Source organism: Bubalus bubalis, chromosome 17 (genome assembly GCF_019923935.1).
Source record: "Bubalus bubalis isolate 160015118507 breed Murrah chromosome 17, NDDB_SH_1, whole genome shotgun sequence".
Classification (NCBI taxonomy): domain Eukaryota; kingdom Metazoa; phylum Chordata; class Mammalia; order Artiodactyla; family Bovidae; genus Bubalus; species Bubalus bubalis.
Genome location: NC_059173.1, coordinates 67,576,358 through 67,593,905, shown reverse-complemented (window position 1 = coordinate 67,593,905; position 17,548 = coordinate 67,576,358). Strand labels below are relative to the sequence as shown.

The following is a 17,548-nucleotide window of genomic DNA, read 5'->3' as shown; positions in this document are numbered from 1 at the left end:
TGGACTACAGCCTACCAGGCTCCTCCATCCATGGGATTTTCCAGACAAGAGTACTGGAGTGGGGTGCCATCGCCTTCTCCGAGAATGACTTGGCAATTTATTATAAAGACCCATTTATGTCAGGAAACCTGTCGAGCAGGAAACCTTCAAGTGGGAACACAGAAGAGAATTTAATGCAAGCCCTTAAAAGTGGTAAGCGGTTTGCATTGCCATTCTATTTTAACAGGCCTTGCTCTGTTGTAAAGCTAGTTAAGGACTAATGCAAAATATAATTGGCCTTTTGGTCGGAAAATAGTCTATTCACAACTGGACAGTCAATCTTAGCCAGTATAAAAATTTGCAGTCTTATAGGGAGAATACCTATTTTTTTAAAGGCCTAAATTTGGTTACAACAAAGGATCTCAAGCAGTCTCAACCCTCCCAGAAAGGTTTAAGAGCTACTGGCAAAAGATATTAAGAAATATTACTACAAAATATAGGCATTCTTAGTGGTTCACAACAGTATGAATTAACTACAAATGTTATACTGAATTAGCAGTTTAGATAATACACTTTTACTTTTCACATCTTACAGTCATCTCAAGTGAAGGGTAAAGGAGGCTGGGTACATGAGGTATCACATTATTCTTCAAATTAACAGTCCCATGATTAAAAGATTTATTTTTAGCTTTTACAATATGTATAGTTTTACTTAATGTAATCCTTTTTGGGTTCACAGTATTTCAGAATGCTTTAAGTTAAAGATCAGTGGATTATATATACTTTGAAATATATCTAATATGAATCTGTTTGGGGGTGCGTTATTTTTTTCAACTGAGAAGACATTTATCCATATAGTGCTTTAGTAGAAGAAATGACAGGCTTCCCTGGTAACTCAGACTTCTCTGGTAGCTCAGCTGGTAAAGAATCTGCCTGCAATACAGAAGACTCTGGTTCAATTCTTGGGTTGAGAAGTTTCCCTGGAGGGTATGGCAACCCACTCCAGTATCTTGCCTGGAGAACTCCCCAGGAACAGAGGAGCCTGGCAGGTTCAGTCCATGGGGTCGCAAAGAGTTGGACATGACTGAGCGACTAAGCACAGAAGAAATGACACTTCTGACACTGGGTTAATTATACAGCTGCAGCTGAAGTTGGAAGGGTTTAAAGAGGGATTCATATATTTAGTTGCAAATACTCACCTGGGGGACTATATTTGGAGATGGAAGTTGGCTAAGTCAGTTTGATGTTTTGGGGCCTTTGTGAAAAAAAAAAAAGGGAGGCCTTAAACAGGTATCTCTAAGGAAACTCCTAGTTTCACTCTATGGGATACACTTCAGTAATATTATCAATATGCTTTGAATATTGAAAAGATGCTTCTTAAAGTCTACATTTCAGCTAAATTACTTCTGTAAAGTCCAGGTCCTTTCAGGGCCCTAACATTCTGGAAGCTTTGGGATTGTTAAATTAAACAGACAAGGAGGCCTTTAGACTGAGGTGGCTTTAATGACTTAGTAGTCTATGTAAGCAAACCAAAGTGATGAAGGGACTTCCCCGGTGGTCCTGTGGTTAAGACTCCACGCTTCCAGTGCAGGGAGTGCACCGCTGGGCACCTGGTTTGGGAACTGAGATCCCAATGCCAACTAACAAAGAAAAAAAAATTATCAAAGCTCAGGAAAACCAGTCACAAACCGCCAACCAGACTTTCCCAAGTAAGCATCCCTTAAGCTGCGGCCGGTCAAATACGTTTCCTCCTTGGTACCTCCCCTTTCTCTCTCACGGTCTCCCTCAACCCTAGCTCCTGCTGGTGGAGGGCTAACCAGGTCTTGGGTTGGTGCTGCTTGATTCCAATCAACTTTAAATATAAACCCCTACAATTTTTAATATGCCTCTGTTTACCTTTTAACAGGATGAAGAGTTCAATTTCACAGACTTGCTCTTCAGTGCATTTTCTTTCTTGAACAATTTCTATTTTAATGAGAGAAAAGTTAGACATTTCTATCCATCCCCTGCCTCACACCCCACAATTCCCCAAATCCTAATGGTTCAGCCCTTACCTTCTTGACAATTTTTCCCTTTCCACTTAAATGTTTATAAAATGATGCTCTGCTGATTATATGCATGATGTCCTTTTATGTGTACTGGCTTTAAAAAATATGCTTATCAGGCACATGTGTAAAATTGGCAAAATCTTTCTTGAAAGACAACTGGCAATGCATAATGAACTCATACACTTTGTGAGGGCTCATACTCACTTTACGAATCTAACCTAAGGTAATAACCTGGTTTGCGTGTGTGTGAAAGGATATTCAAACTAGAGCCTATAATACAAACAACTGGTAACTAAAGTATCTAACAGCAGAGGGAGTTAAGGGGTCCCATGCAGTACTTAAAGATTTGGGAAGTTATCCTCAATTTTTGAGATTTTCTTCTAATTTTTTTCCTCTTAATACAATGAATATGAGTTGCTTTCCTAACAAAGTAAATAAACCACTGGCTCATATGTTAATCTGGCTACCCTGGTGGCTCAGTGGTAAAGAATCCACCTGCCAATGCAGAAGAGGAGGGTTCGGTCCCTGGGTCAGGAAGATCCCCTGGAGAAGGAAATGGCAACTCACTCCCGTATTCTTGCCTGGGCAACACCATGGACAGAGGAGCTTGGCGGGCTACAGTCCGTGGGGTCACAAAAGAGTCAGATACAACTGATACAATTAAACAGCATATTAATTCACTTATTTCTTTGGCACATGTACTCACTACTTAACATTACTGAAAATTTTAGTTTCTTCTGAAAATGAGATGATTTAATTACTGAGCTACACTGAAGTATGTAAGAGTGGACACGTTCTGCTCCCAGCAGAGTCCCGCTGAGGGAAGAGTAACTTACTGAAATAATGCAATCTAAGGGATGGAAGCACCGTTTTCTGGTCATTGTCACTGTTTCCAAAGGCAAATCACACAGCCTCTCTTTTTCCAAACAGTTGTTTCTTATTCTGAATTATGAAGAGGCAGAGAGAGATATGAGGTACTGCAGCAAACACTTTTAATAAGAATACAAAATTCACACCAGAGGCACATTCTGGGGAATGTAAATGAACTATCACAAGTAGTAATTCTGCTGGAAGAATAAAATAAGGCTCTCTCAGAGTACAAATATACAGGAGGGAATGATTTAAAATAGGTTTATGATTTACAGTCACATTACATACACTGTGTTAAGCATTGAAAACAAGCATATTAATTAAAAAGCCAGCTAAATGGCATTTTAACATATATAACAAATCTTACAGTCCATGAAGTTCTGGTATAACAGTAATTTTAAGTACTTCATTTCAACACAAAAGAAATGAACAGGTGAAGAGATGCATCTCAAGATATTAATTTATGACAAAAATCAAGAGAACTTATACTGAAAAAGGGTTACATTACTGATAAAAATCACACAGAAGGCCATAAAACAAGACCAAGAGTGCTGAGCAACTGAAACAGTACTGGCCTTTCCAGCCCCCATCTACTTGCTCCCACCACACTGACCCACGTTACTTTTCCTTTACTCAGGGCAAACAAGTCCTCCATCTTCCCCTTTCACAAAAAGAACAAAGAAAATCCAAACGGCAAATTCAAAAGTTGATTTCTCCATAAACCTTAAATGTGCTCAATGAATATAAAGAAATTCAACATTTATACACAATGCTCCTTTCCAAGAAAGAAACAGACACATCAAACATTATCTGAAAGGGGCTTCTTTATGGATTTATGTACATTGGTTGAATGAGAATTACTGTATCTGAGAAGGCACATATCTGTGATTTAAGGCTTAACCGGTATTGTTACATATGGAAGTCAATGAAAGCTGTCTAGGAATTCACTTCTGTCAAAATGGAATTTACCCAAAAACTAGCTTTCTAATAAGCACAGATTTCCACTCTAGAAACCATCAAGAATTTCTACTCCCAGATCCATCTGTCAAAAAAATTCTCTCAATCAGGTTTCATTATGAATCAAAAGAAATTGCTAACAGAACTGCTCCATGACTTTGGGTGATGCAAATTCTTAAGTTCAAAAGCCTCAAAGAAATGACAGTGTGATTCCTGCGTCTTGAAGAAAAATTCTAAACAAAATGACAATGGTACAGATTCATTTTTAAAAAGGTATCTGCCACAACTCCACAAGCCAATCAGTCATTCATCAGAGCTGCCGCCTCTGTGTGGGTGCTGCAGGAACACCATATAATATTACTCTGCAAAAGAGTCTTTTTTTCTCTTTAAGACAATACATGAAAATGACTCTCTTAAAGATGTTTAATATATTCTTATATAAAATATCTGATGTTGATACAAATCATGTAAACCTTCCTTTGGAAAAGTTACAACTGGTCCTCATTTGCAGGACCAAAAACCTTGAATTTTTATCTTGTCAGTGCAAATCTATATTAGGTGTTTTCAAACTACAGAAATAGCCATCAACCCTCACAATACAAAAGGATTTCTCAAAAAGGGAGATTATTGTGTTCAGGTTATAGAAATTATGTTTACATTAAAACCACCCACCTTCGCGTCAAATTTAACAGCTCAATTGTTAAAGTATGAAAAAGGGAAAAATTAAAGCTGTTTGTGCAAGAATCACTACAATGCTTGTCACCCCTTCCCTCTTCCCCCAATTCTGCTTAATTCTTACTAGGTTTGTTTAGAAATATAACAATGTGACTTTCTCTTTGTCTCCAGGTGGATTTTACTGTTCTTCAAGCCAAGATGGGGCGTCAACTCCAGGGGTTTTCAATTTGATATGGAACTGTTTAAGTGTCTGTTCAAGCTGCTTCTGATTCCCAGCAAAGTAAGCGGCAATGGCATTGTGAAAAAGGACCAGCTGATTGTGTAATACTTTAACCTGTGAACAGAGGAGAGTTAGAAGACTGAGCATTAACACCAATGATAATAAAACATAAGGTGGGTTGTTACATGTCTTAATGAAAGAGCATATCTCTAAGGAAAAGTTGTTTTAACGAAGTATTTCACACATCCTAACTGTACACTGCTTTGCGAAGTCACCGAGCCTTTCATAGCTTTTTAACTTCCCTGAAGGGAACAGATCAGCTTAATAAGATGCTGACCATATTCAAAGATTACTGAGCATACCTTAATTTAAAAGTATCAGTAGATCCCTCTTTAAGTATGTTCAAAGTCAAAGAAGCAAAATTATAGGTAAATAACTGTCTGTGCCAAGTATGGACATCATTAAGGCTACACTTTAAGTGAAAACTGAGTATTTAAAAGGCTGGATACTTTTAAATACTGCTGTTCTCTGCAAAAATTGAAGAAGTGATGGCAAGAGCCGCCCCCAAAGGCAATTTACTTAAAAGTTCAAATACCCCTCAGTTATTTTCAACTGCTTATTACTTCAAATGATATAAGAGTATGTTTTAACCAGGTAACACTATTTCTATGACTCTTCTATTTAAAGATAGCAGCAAAATGTCACAGAGATATTATGAATGAAGTATTTCCTCAAGTCTTATTTATAACTGCAAACTGTTCAACAATAAAGTATAAAATTTACCCATCCAATGCAATATTCACTAAAACTGCACTTTTAATAATAATTTTTAATGATGTAAAAACATCTGCTATATGATGCTAAGTGAAAAAATAGGATATAACATATGATAAGACATCTGTATTCACTATTAACACACATGCATAGTCTCTGGCCATTTCTCTATGTACCTCTATAAAGGAAAACACTTAATATGTTTATATTGGACAGTTTTGATTTGTAAAGCCTTTATTTTTAAGATTAAAATATTGTAACAATGGCATATGCTCAAAATTATAAAGTCAAGTCTCCACTCTGCATTTATTCCTCTCCTTCCCACCCAAGAGAATCCCTGTCAGCATTTTATTGTGTGCCCGTTGAGAAATTTTCTAGGGTTATATACAATATTTAAAAACATAAATGGACTGTATTATGCACTTAGGGCTTCCCTTGTGCCTTAGAAGGTAAAGAATCTGCCTGTGATTCAGGAGACCCAGGTTTGATCCTTAGGTGGGGAAGATCCCCTGGAGAAGAGAATGGCTACCCACGCAAGTATTCTTGCCTGGAAAATCAGTGGACAGAGGAGCCTGGTGGGCTGCAGTCCATGGGGTCGCAAAGAGTTGGACACGACTGATTAACTAACAGTTTCACTTTCTATACACACTTTCAGTAACAGATTTTTACTTAAAGTATCTTAGAAAACTTTTTATTTCATTCACTTATTCATTCAACAGAGATTAAGTACCTTCTAAATGCCAGGTACTGTTTTAGGAGATACAGAAAAACATTCCTTCCCTCCCAAGCTTACATTCTTTTTTTTTTTTAATTTTAATTGGAGGCTAATTACTTCACAATATTGTAGTGGTTCTGCCATACGTTGACATGAATCAGCCCCATCCTGAACCCCCGTCCCACCTCCTTCCCCATCCCACCCCTTAGGGTCATCCCAGTGTACAAACCTGGACTGGCGATCTATTTCACATATGGTAATATACATGTTTCAGTGCTATTCTCTCAAACCATCCCACCCTCGCCTTCTCCCACAGAGTCCCAAAGTCTGTTCTTAACATCTGTATCTCTTTTGCTGTCTCACATATAGGGTCATCGTTACCATCTTTCTAACTTCCATATATATGCATTAATATACTGTATCGGTGTTTTTCTTTCTGATTTACTTCACTCTGTATAATAGGCTCCAGTTTCATCCACCTCACTAAAACGGATTCAAATGCATTCTTCCAAGCTTACATTATTAAGGCATTGGGAAGGTAGGAGGCAGGTAAGAAACAAAATAAGTACTGACCCCAGGGAATGAATAGCTCAAGCCTTGAGAAGAAGATGGGTTAACATTCAGGGCATCTGAAGCTGCCGATTCAACTGAAGTTGTTTAAAAAAATAAAAGGAATTTTTTTCCTTTTTCTCTGACAAAGATAAGAAGGTTTCTGGCAAGGAGATAGTTTAACAGGGCCGGATAGCATGAAATGATGACAACTAAAAAAATACCTTGAATTCATCTGCTCAGAAATGTAAGGTCTGCAACCTTCCTAGATGAAAGGCTTTGGTACCAGGTATAAGGACAACACAAAACCTTTAACACTATGTACCAGGCACTGCACTAGGGATATAAGAACACAAGGATGACTGAAGCAGGGGGCAGCAGATGACGACTACTGATCAACGGGTAGCAAAAGTACATCTTGTTAACTTAAAGGCACCTTTGGGGAGAAGAGGGTTTTTTTCCAGAAAGCTTGAACAAGAACATTGGGATGGCAGAACCTGGCCCTCTGGTTCTGAGATAAGGGGGACGCTGACGGACCTCCACTCAGGGGCAACTATTCAGGAGACAGTATGATCACAGGAAGCGCAGGCTCCTAGAAGGCAACTGGGCTTCTCTGGTGGCTCAGACGGTAAAGAAGCCACCTGCAATGCAGGAGACTCCGGTTCAACTCCTGGGTCAGGAAAAGCCCCTGTAGAAGGGATAGGGTACCCACTCTAGTATTCTTGCCTGCAGAATCCCCATGGACAGACGAACCTGGCGGGCTACAGTCCATGGGGTCGCAAAGAGCTGGACACGACTGAGCGCCCAAGCACACAGAAGGCAATGAGGAGGTGAGCAAAGTATACTGTTATAATTAACGTATAACAATGGCTCCAATCAGCCCTCTCAACCCACACCCTTGGGGAGGCTTCTACAGCGACAATGAGCTTAGCCTATAGAACCTGGAAAATGAGGCCTAATAAACAAGTGCCAGCCATGTGGGATTACGGCTGTTGCAGTGTGAGGAAGCCCCGTTTAGCCTCCGTTCTGGATGAAAGCCCACGGCAACAGAGGTCCAATGGTTCCAGCTGCTCCCAGAGCCCAGGGGACCTTCCCGCTGAAAGCCACCAGGCAACCGTGGGAAATAACAGAGCTCTAGGTCACCAAGTTGTGGGTGTTTTTATTAGGCAGCAAAAGAGGTGCAGCATGGAAAAGGTTAAGAGTGTGCTCTCCTAGGAATTAATAAGGGTTAGAAAACATAGTGAAAAGGAGGAAAATCAGAGGCAGAATGATAGGCCTAGGAGGAGGAAAAGCTAATAATAATAAGCAGGGTGGTTGCGATACATGAGAGAAACTACGAGAGAAAGCAGCTGTGGAGCAGATACTCAAACAGGGAACGCAAAACTGATACGGACAGAATAGCGAAGTTACACAGGTAGCTGGAGAAGTCCCAACAGGGGATCACAAACAGGGAAACCCAGGGAACTTTGGGAGACCGCGGTTAAGTTAATGATCGCTCAAGGAAGCTCTCAGAACAGCGTGGAACAGAGCAGCTTGCTTAACCATAAAAGCACGAGATATGCCCCCGGGTCATTAAGCGAAAGAAAAAATGCTACCATCCTTCTGCTGATGTGAACAAGTGCTATGATAATTCCAGTTTGACCTCGTAGGGTCAGACGCTCTCCTGCAGGATACTATGGGGGGTTAGGGACGTAAGCCTGAGGTCTACTGAAGAAGGCAGTCTACCCCCTGCCCCTGCTTTCCTTTGATTATAAAAATGCAGCTGCTTAATTCTGGGGCACAGGCCTCTTGACTGCCCGACCGCATCTCTCACAAGCACCCTCTATCGATACACCTACTACTTCCTGCCTGTCACTTTGCCTCTCGCTGGATTCCCTCTGCGCTGAGACACGAAGAACCTGAGCCTCAGTAAGTCCAGTCACCAAGTGAGTGATTCTAAAAGAACATGGGTTCAAGTCCCAATCTGAGTCACACGGTTTCAAAACTGCTACTAACCAGCCTCAAGACCTAAGTGCAGTTTATGAGTAAATGGAATACGGATTCTTTGAGAACTTTTATTTCCAATTTTCTGGTCAGACTTGCATTAGGTATAGTCGATACTGGGCACAGCCTCCCCAAATCTGTATTTGTTATTCATCTAGATCCTTGGTAAAACATCCCTATTACTAGTACTGTTCTTCTGTAGAAATTACCAGAAGGAGCTCTGGAATCAGGAAGCATGTGTGCCAGGCCCAGCTGTCCCACCCTGCAGTGGTACCAGGCACAGGGTCCTTCTAACTTCACTGGCCAAGGTCCTTATCTGTCCATTAGGGCTGCCGTTACTGAGAACTGCGCTCGCCGTGCTGTGGAAGGCTAAATGAGACGAGATACCACCTAGTGCTCTGTCCGACACAGAGTGAGTACTTACTCCTTCGACTGCAGGGGAATCTATATTCACCTATTTGACGGTTTAAACCTCCACACGACGTTGATTTTTTTTAGTGAGATAAAATTTCCTTTATTTAGAACTCACCGCTTTGGAACTTGTAAGAAGTAAGAGTACGATCCTGTGGTTTATAATAATACATACATACTTTGTTTTGGTCCCATTCTAGGCACAGAGCTCCTAAAACCTGTTAATCTCCTAAGTGATAAGAGCCAAGGAGGCATCTTTAGTTGTAATATCTGGTCTCCAGTTTGGTTCCTGAAATAGTCCCAGAGCTATTGAAGGTGAAAGGAGTCTCTCTTGTTATTCACAACAAGCACTTTTCAACCACGACAGCCTTTATATTAATAAGGTTCCTGGAAAGCCCCTAGATAACCATTGCTTGAGACTGGTTGCCAAGGGAACTAAACTGTGATTAGGTGGGAATTTTCACCCTCACCCCCCAACCTCTGGACAATTATTTAATCAGCCGTGCCCACGCAATGAAGCCTGTGTGAAAATCCCTACAGCAGCCGGTCTGGGCGCATCCACAAACAAGAAGGGTGGTGCCCTCCAAACACCATGGGCACAGGAGCCGGTGTTCAGAGCCCTTCCAGACCTTGCCCGATGGACGTCTCCATCTTTAATACTTCTGTAATGAACCGGTGAGGTAATAAGTCAATTGCTTCCTGAGCTCTGTGAGCTGCTCGAACAAATGACTGAGCCTCCTGAAGGGGCTGTGGGAACCACTTTATAGCTGACCAGTCAGAAGCACAGGTGACGCCCCAGAGTTTCCAACTGTGTGGTGCTGAGGTGGGAGCCACAGGGTCAGAAGTCAACTGAATTTCAGGACACCCAGCTAGTGTCCAGAAAATCAGAGAACGGTCTGTGTGGAAGAAAAATACCCACATACAACTGATGTTAGAAAAGTGTTGTAAGTGAAACAAGAATCAGAGTTTTTTACTTTTCAAAGGTAGAAAGTGATGTGAAGTTTACCCAGTGAAAAATAGGTGTGCGCTAAGCAAATAAACTGTCAACAGGAGCGCATGGACACAACTGGCTTACCCACACTGCCGCCTTGACAGGCCTTCAGTCCAAGGGCAGGGATGCTGTAGAAGGGATGCCTCTGCCTGATGGATCACCTCAGAAGAACCTCTAAGGGTCCCTCTATAACCCATGATTCTGCACTTCTGAAATGAACATATTTTTCAAGCACCAAGAAGGCACTTAATTTCTTCCTAACTATCCTTTCACTTTTCCTTTCATGCATTGAATAGGAAATGGCAACCCACTCCAGTGTTCTTGCCTGGAGAATCCCAGGGTTGGGGGAGCCTGGTGGGCTGCCATCTATGGGGTCACACAGAGTCCGACACGACTGAAGTGAGTTAGCATAGCATAGCATCCTTTGGTTAACAACATTCAAGTTAACAGTATTACATTAAAAATTTGTTTAAACATTCTTAATACAGACTTTAATTAATCCATATTGATCTCATTGTCTATGTCTAGATAAGTTTTGCATGGCAACCACTTTTAAAACAAGCTTTAAAATGAAAACTGATTTGTCTAAGTATCTACTAAGAAAAGGTCAAATTATTAAAGTTATAACCTGGGTTTACCTTACAAGAATGGAGTTTGATTTCAGGACCAAATCTTTTCCCTGTAAGCCACTAGAATCAATGAAAACTGTTGTTGTTTTGTCGCTAAGTCATGTCTGAGTCTTTTGCAACCCCATGGACTCAGCCTGCCAGGCTCCTCTGTCCCTGGGAGCTCCCAGGCAAGAATCCTAGAGTGGGCTGCCATTTCCTTCTCCAGGGGATCTTCCCGACCCAGGGATAGAACCTGCATCTCCCGCACTGGCAGATGGGTTCTTTACCACTGAGTCACCAGGAATGCCACAATGAAAATCACAGCTAGAAAAAAGAGGTAAAACAAAACATTACAGGCTAGCTCTCATCTGATTCCTATTTACATAAAAATGTTTTCTGAGCTGTTCTCAGTCACCTCTGCCAGTGTGACTGAGTTTTAGAGCTCTTCTGGAGAACAGACTGTCAAGGACTGGGTCAGAGGAGCACTCTGAGGGCAGTATACTGGGACAGAAGGGTGGGAAGGTTTCCAGATGACCTTAGGTATCAAAGAACTTCTTAAAGATAAACAAGCATAAGTTATGAAGAGACTGTTAGATTCAATTACTTTAAAATCTGGAATTCCTATTCACCCAAAGACAGTGAAAATATACAAGCTACAAAGTGGGGAAGGGGTCTGCATTACAGGCTCTGACAAAGGGTACATATGCAGAAAATGTGAAGGACTCCCACACACCAACACCCCAGTCAAAAAGAGCGGATAACATGGATGTGCACTTTACAGAAGAGGAAACAGAAGTGGCCAATTAAATCTGAAAAGACATCAGCCTCGCAAGAAAACAGGAAAAGGCACGTTAAGACTGATGTGAGATGCTATTTTTTATCTTCTACCTTAGGAAAACTTAATAGCAATTCTTGTACACTGCCAATTGGTGTATAAATTTGTACAACTACTTTTGAAAACACTTTGGCATTAACGAGTAAAATTAAAGATGCATATACCCTATGGAATAGCAATTTGACTCATAAAAACATGCCCTATAAAACCTTGCACGTGTTCCACGAGACACAGGGCTTTCCTGATGGCTCAGATGGCAAAGAATCCATCTGCAATGCAGGAGACCTGGGTTCAGTCCCTGGGTTGGGAAGATCCCCTGGAGGAGGGCATGGCAACCCACTCCCATATCTTGCCTAGAGAATTCCATGGACATAGAAGCCTGGCAGGCTACAGTCCACAGGGTTGTAAAGAGTTGAACACGGCTGAACGACTAACACTTTAACATGAGACGGGCACAAATATGTTCATAACAACACTGTTTTTAGCATAAAAATACAAGAAAACAACCTTAAATTTAATTACAGTAAAACCGATAAACTACAGTTTCCTTACACAATGGGGATACTATTAATATACAGGTGTGAAAATAAATGATCTAGAGCTCCATGCCTCAACATGGACGGCTCTCAGGAAGATCAGAGAGAACAAACAGAACGCTCCCAGTGGGATTCCATTTACATCAAGTTCAGAAACACACGTAACGGAATGAGACATTCACATGTAGTGAAACTATTCAGAAAACCAACAACGACAATAAGGAAAACTCGGAACAAGGGTTATAGAGGGAGCAGATGAGGGAAAATGAGATACGGGAAAGCAACAAGGCAGCGTCAGAAGGATGACAGCTTTGTTTCGTAACCCGGGTGGTGGGAAAGTGGCTGCTGTTTGTTCTCATTACTATTTATAGCTTGCCTGTACGTTGACACATTCTTTTGAATGTGTTTAACATTTTTTATTATTAAAATAAAGGAAAGGTTAAAAAAGATAGTGTCTCCACTTTATATTCAGAGGAAAAAAAATATTGCACCTAAAACGTTACTTACATTCATTCACTCAGTAAGTATTACCAGGGTCTGGTCTAGGGGCTGGAATGCAAGCAAGCAACAAAACAGACAGTTCTCAAAAAGCTTGTATTCTATCGAGGGAATAAAGAGAAACACAATCAGTAGAGTATACAGTACGTCAGATGATGACACTTGTTATGAAGAAAAAGAAAGCAGCAAAGGAGAATATGAGCTGTGTGTACCGGAGAGGGGGTGTTATGTCAAGAGGAAGGCCAATCATATGAAAAGATACACGCAGTGATCAATACAGCACTACTCACAATAGCCAAGAGCTGGAATCAGCCTAACGTCCATCAACACAGGAATGGGTAAAGAAGGTGTGGTGCACGCATACAATGGGATATTACTATTATTCAGCCATAAAAAAAAATGAAAGAGTGCCATTTGCAGTAACATGGACGGACCTGGAGATTATCATACTAAGTGAAATCAGACAAGACAAATATAACTCGCTATAACCCATGTGGAATCTATTTTTCAAAAAACAACACAAAAGATACATATTCACTTACAAAACAGAAATAAACTCACAGATTTTGAAAACAAACTTATAGTTACCAAAGGGGAAACATGGGAGGGAAGGATAAATTAGGAGCTCAGGATTAACATACACACACTACTATATATAGAATATCTAGGTAATCAACAAGGATCTACTGTATAGCACAGGAAACTCTACTCAATAATCTGTAATAACCTATGTGGGAAAACAATCCAAAAAAGAATGAGTATATGTCTATGTATAACTGAGTCATTTTCTGTACATCTGAAACTAACAACAAATTTAAAAAAAGAAACAAAAAAAATGAAGGCCAGAAGAGGTCTCACTAAGGTGACATTTGAATAAAGACCTAAAGTAAAGGAGAAAGTAAAGAAAGGAGAGGAAAAAGAAGAGGAGAGTGAAAAAGTTGGCCTAAAACTCAACATTCAGAAAACTAAGGTCATGGCATCTGGTCCCATCACTTCATGTCGAATAGACGGAGAAATAATGCAAACAGTGAGAGACTTTATTTTCTTGGGCTCCAAAATCACTGCAGATGGTGACTGCAGCCATGAAATTAAAAGATGCTTGCTCCTTGGAAGACAAGCTATGACCAATCTAGACAGCATATTAAAAAGCAGACACATTACTTTGCCAACAAAGGTCCATCTAGTCAAAGCTATGGTTTTTCCAGTAGTCATGTATGCATGTGAGAGTTGAACTATAAAGAAAGCTGAGCGCTAAAGAATTGATACTTTTGAACTGTGGTTGGTGTTGGAGAAGACTCTTGAGAGTCCCTTGGACTGCAAGGAGATCCAACCAGTCCATCCAAAAGGAAATCAAGCCTGAATATTCATTGGAGGGACTGACGCTGAAGCTGAAACTCCAATACTTTGGCCACCTGATGCGAAGCACTGACTCATTAGAAAAGACCCCGATGCTGGGAAAGATTGAAGGCAGGAGAAGAAGGGGATGACAGAGGATGAGACGGTTGGATGGCATCACCGACTGGATGGACATGAGTTTGAGCAAGCTCTGGGAATTGGTGATGGGACAGGGAAGCCTGGCATGCTGCAGTCCACGGGGTGACAAAGAGTCGGACACGACTGAGTGACTGAACTGAAGTGAAGTGAAACTTGCTCAGTTGTGTCTGACTCTCTGTGACCCTGCAGACTAAGCAGTCCATGGTAGTCTCTAGGGCAGAATACTGGAGTGGGTAGCCTTTCCCTTCTCCAGGGGATCGTCCCAACCCAAGGTTTGAACCCAGGTCTCCCACATTGCAGGCGGATTCTTTACCGGCTGAGCCATAAGGGAAGCCCAAGAATACGGGAGTCGGTAGCCTATCCTTTCTCCAGCAGATCTTCCTGACCCAGGAATTGAACCGGGGTCTCCTGCATTGCAGATAGATTCTTTACCAACTGAGCTATCAGGAAGCCACGGGAAGTAAGAAGATGAACCGAATTTAAAATACTTAGAAGAGGATCCCAGACAGAGGAAACAGCAAGCACACAGGCCCTGTGGCGGGCAGGTGATTGTTTTAGGACACTAACCAAGCCAGTGCTGCTGGAGTTGAGTGAGTGAGTGGTGGCAGATGAAGTCAAACAGGTGATGAGGGGTTAGATGGTATGAGAACTCAGATGTCACTAAAGACTCTAGCTACTTTTCTAAGTGAGATGAGAAGGCACTAGACGACCCTGAGCAGAAAATGACAATACCTAACTCAGATAATACACATGCATGGGTAGAACTGGGAAGACCTGTTAGAACGCTTCAGCAGCAACCTAGGCGAGGTGACCGCGGCCTGGACTAGAGTGGTGACAAGCAAGCAGTGAGAAGAGGGGGGCTTCTCCGTGTGAGGGTGGAGGCAACAGAAAGAGCAAGAGGTGGGGTGCGAGAGAAAGAGGACAAAGAGGGTGTTAAGATATTGCCCTGAACAACTGAAGCTGACATATAGTTACGTGGCAAAGACTATGAGAGGGGCAGGTGTGGAGAAAGGGAAGGGGGACATTAGGAGCTCAGTTTTGGACAAATTCGAGATGCTTTTCAAGTAAATATGAAATGAAATGTTCAATAGGTAACTGTAATTTTGAGACCACTACCACACTAATGGCAGAAAACAAAGAGGAACTAAAGAGCCTCTAGAGGAAGGTGAAAGAGGAGTAAAAAAGCTGGCTTAAAACTCAACATTCAAAAAACTAACATCATGGCATCTGGTCCCCATCATTTCATGGCAAATAGATGGGGAAATAATGGAAATAGTGACAGACTTTATTTTCTTGTGCTTCAAAATCACTGGGAATGGTGACTGCAGCCATGAAACTAAACGACACTTGCTGCCTGAAGAAAGTGAAGTGAAAGTGAAGTCGCTCAGTCGTGTCCGACTCTTTGTGACCCCATAGACTGTAGCCTACCAGGCTCCTCCGTCCATGGGATTTTCCAGGCAACAGTACTGGAGTGGTTTGCCATTTCCTTCTCCAGAGGATCTTCCTGACCCAGGGATTGAACCTGGGTCTCCAGCATTGTAGGCAGACGCTTTACCGTCTGAGCCACCAGGGAAGCCTGAAGGAAAGCTATGACAAATCTACACAGCATATTAAAAAACAGAGACATCGCTTTGCCGATCAAGTCTGTATAGTAATAGCTATGCCTTTTCCAGTAGTCATGTATGGATGTGAGAGTTGGACCATAAAGAAGGCTGATGCTTTCCAACTGTGGTGCTGGAGAAGACTCGAGAGTCCTCTGGATAGCAAGGAGATAAAATCAGTCAATCTTAAAGGAAATCAACTTTGAATATTCATTGGAAGGACTGATGCTGAAGCTGAAGCTGCAATACTCTGGCTACCTGATGTGAAGAGCCGACTCAGTGGACTAAAGACCCTGATACTGGGAAAGATTGAGGGCAGGAAGAGAAGGTGGTGACAGAGAATGAGATGGTTGGATGGCATCACCAACTCAATGGACATGAGTTTGAGCAAGCTCTGAGAGACAGTGAAGGAGAGGGAAGCCTGGTGTGCTGCAGTCCACGGGGTCGTGAGGAGTCAGGCACGACTGGGCAACTGAACAAGAACAACAACTGTGAGACTGGAGAGAGTTCAGTACGGCAGTCTAGGCTGGAAATGTAAATTAAGAGTTAGTATACAACAATGTTCAGATGATATTCAAAGCCATATGGCTAGATAAAGCTCTTCAAGAGAGTGGAGAGACGGAAAAGACATCCAAGGAACGAGTCATGAAAAATGAATCCTGACCCTTATACTTTACAACATTACAGAATTCAGCTCAAAATGGAACACAGGCCTAAATGTAGGAGCTAAAAACTATAAACCTTCTAGAAGAAAACACAGGAAAAAATCTTAATCTTAGGCTTGGCAAAAATTTTAAAACAGCTCACACAAAGAATAAATTATAAAAAGAATACAATCAACTGGACCTCATCAAAATTAAAATGTTTTTCTCTTCAAAAGACACTGTTATGGGCTTCCCTGGTGGCTCGGTGGTGAAGAATCCACCTGCCAGTGTAGGAGACATGGGTGTGACCCCTGATCCGGGAGGACCCCACATGTTACGAGACACCTAAAGCCTGTGTGCCACTACAGAGCCTGTGCTCCAGAACCGCAACTACTGAAGTCCGTGTGCCCTAGAGCCCATGCTCTTGCGACAAGAGAAGCCGATGCAATGAGAAGCCCTCGAACTGCAACTAGAGAGAAGCTCCCACTTGCTGCAACTAGAGACAAGCCCATGTAACAACGAAGACCCAGCACGGCGACCCCCCCCAAAAAAATTAATTAAAAGACACTGTTATAAAAAGGAATAGGCAAGCCATATATTGGGAGACAATATTTGCAAAACCTATTAAGACAAAGAACTGATAGACATAAAATATATACAAAATATTCTTAGAAATGAATAAGAAAATGACAAACAACCTAAGCAAAAAATAGGGGGAAAGTCTGAACAGGCATTTCACCAAAAAAAACAAAGCAAAAAACAGATGGGAAATAAGTCCATGATAAGATGACCAACGTCTTTAGTTATTAGGGAAATTCTGACTTAAACCAGTGACGACGTGGAACAAACTGGCCTCTCATATATTATTGGTGGAAATGTCAAATGATACAACTGCCTCTTGAGAAACCTGTATGTAGGTCAGGAAGCAATAGTTAAAACTGGACATGGACCAACAGACTGGTTCCAAATAGGAAAAGGAGTACATCAAGGCTGTATATTGTCACCCTGCTTATTTAACTTCTATGCAGAGTACATCATGAGAAACACTGGGCTGGAAGAAGCACAAGCTGGAATCAAGATTGCCAGGAGAAATATCAATACCTTGAGATACGCAGATGACACCACCCTTATGGCAGAAAGTGAAGAGCAACTAAAAAGCC

The 17,548-nt window shown here is 41.5% G+C and overlaps 1 protein-coding gene across 16 annotated transcripts in view; it reads right to left on the bottom strand.

Annotated features, from left to right (window-relative positions):
• Window positions 1–2,997: 2,997 nt before the first annotated feature.
• Window positions 2,998–17,548, bottom strand: part of ARFIP1 (ADP ribosylation factor interacting protein 1) — a 135,563-nt gene continuing 121,012 nt past the window's right edge. For 15 of the 16 annotated variants that reach the window (XM_006051678.4, XM_025268187.3, XM_006051682.4 and 12 more), the window contains one exon: window positions 2,998–4,863. In XM_006051678.4, the coding sequence (XP_006051740.2) occupies window positions 4,708–4,863 (156 nt within the window). In that variant the 3' untranslated portion in view covers window positions 2,998–4,707. Of the gene's footprint in view, window positions 4,864–12,658; window positions 12,751–17,548 lie in introns of all 16 variants that reach the window. The other variant, XM_044930536.2, reaches the window with a different exon arrangement.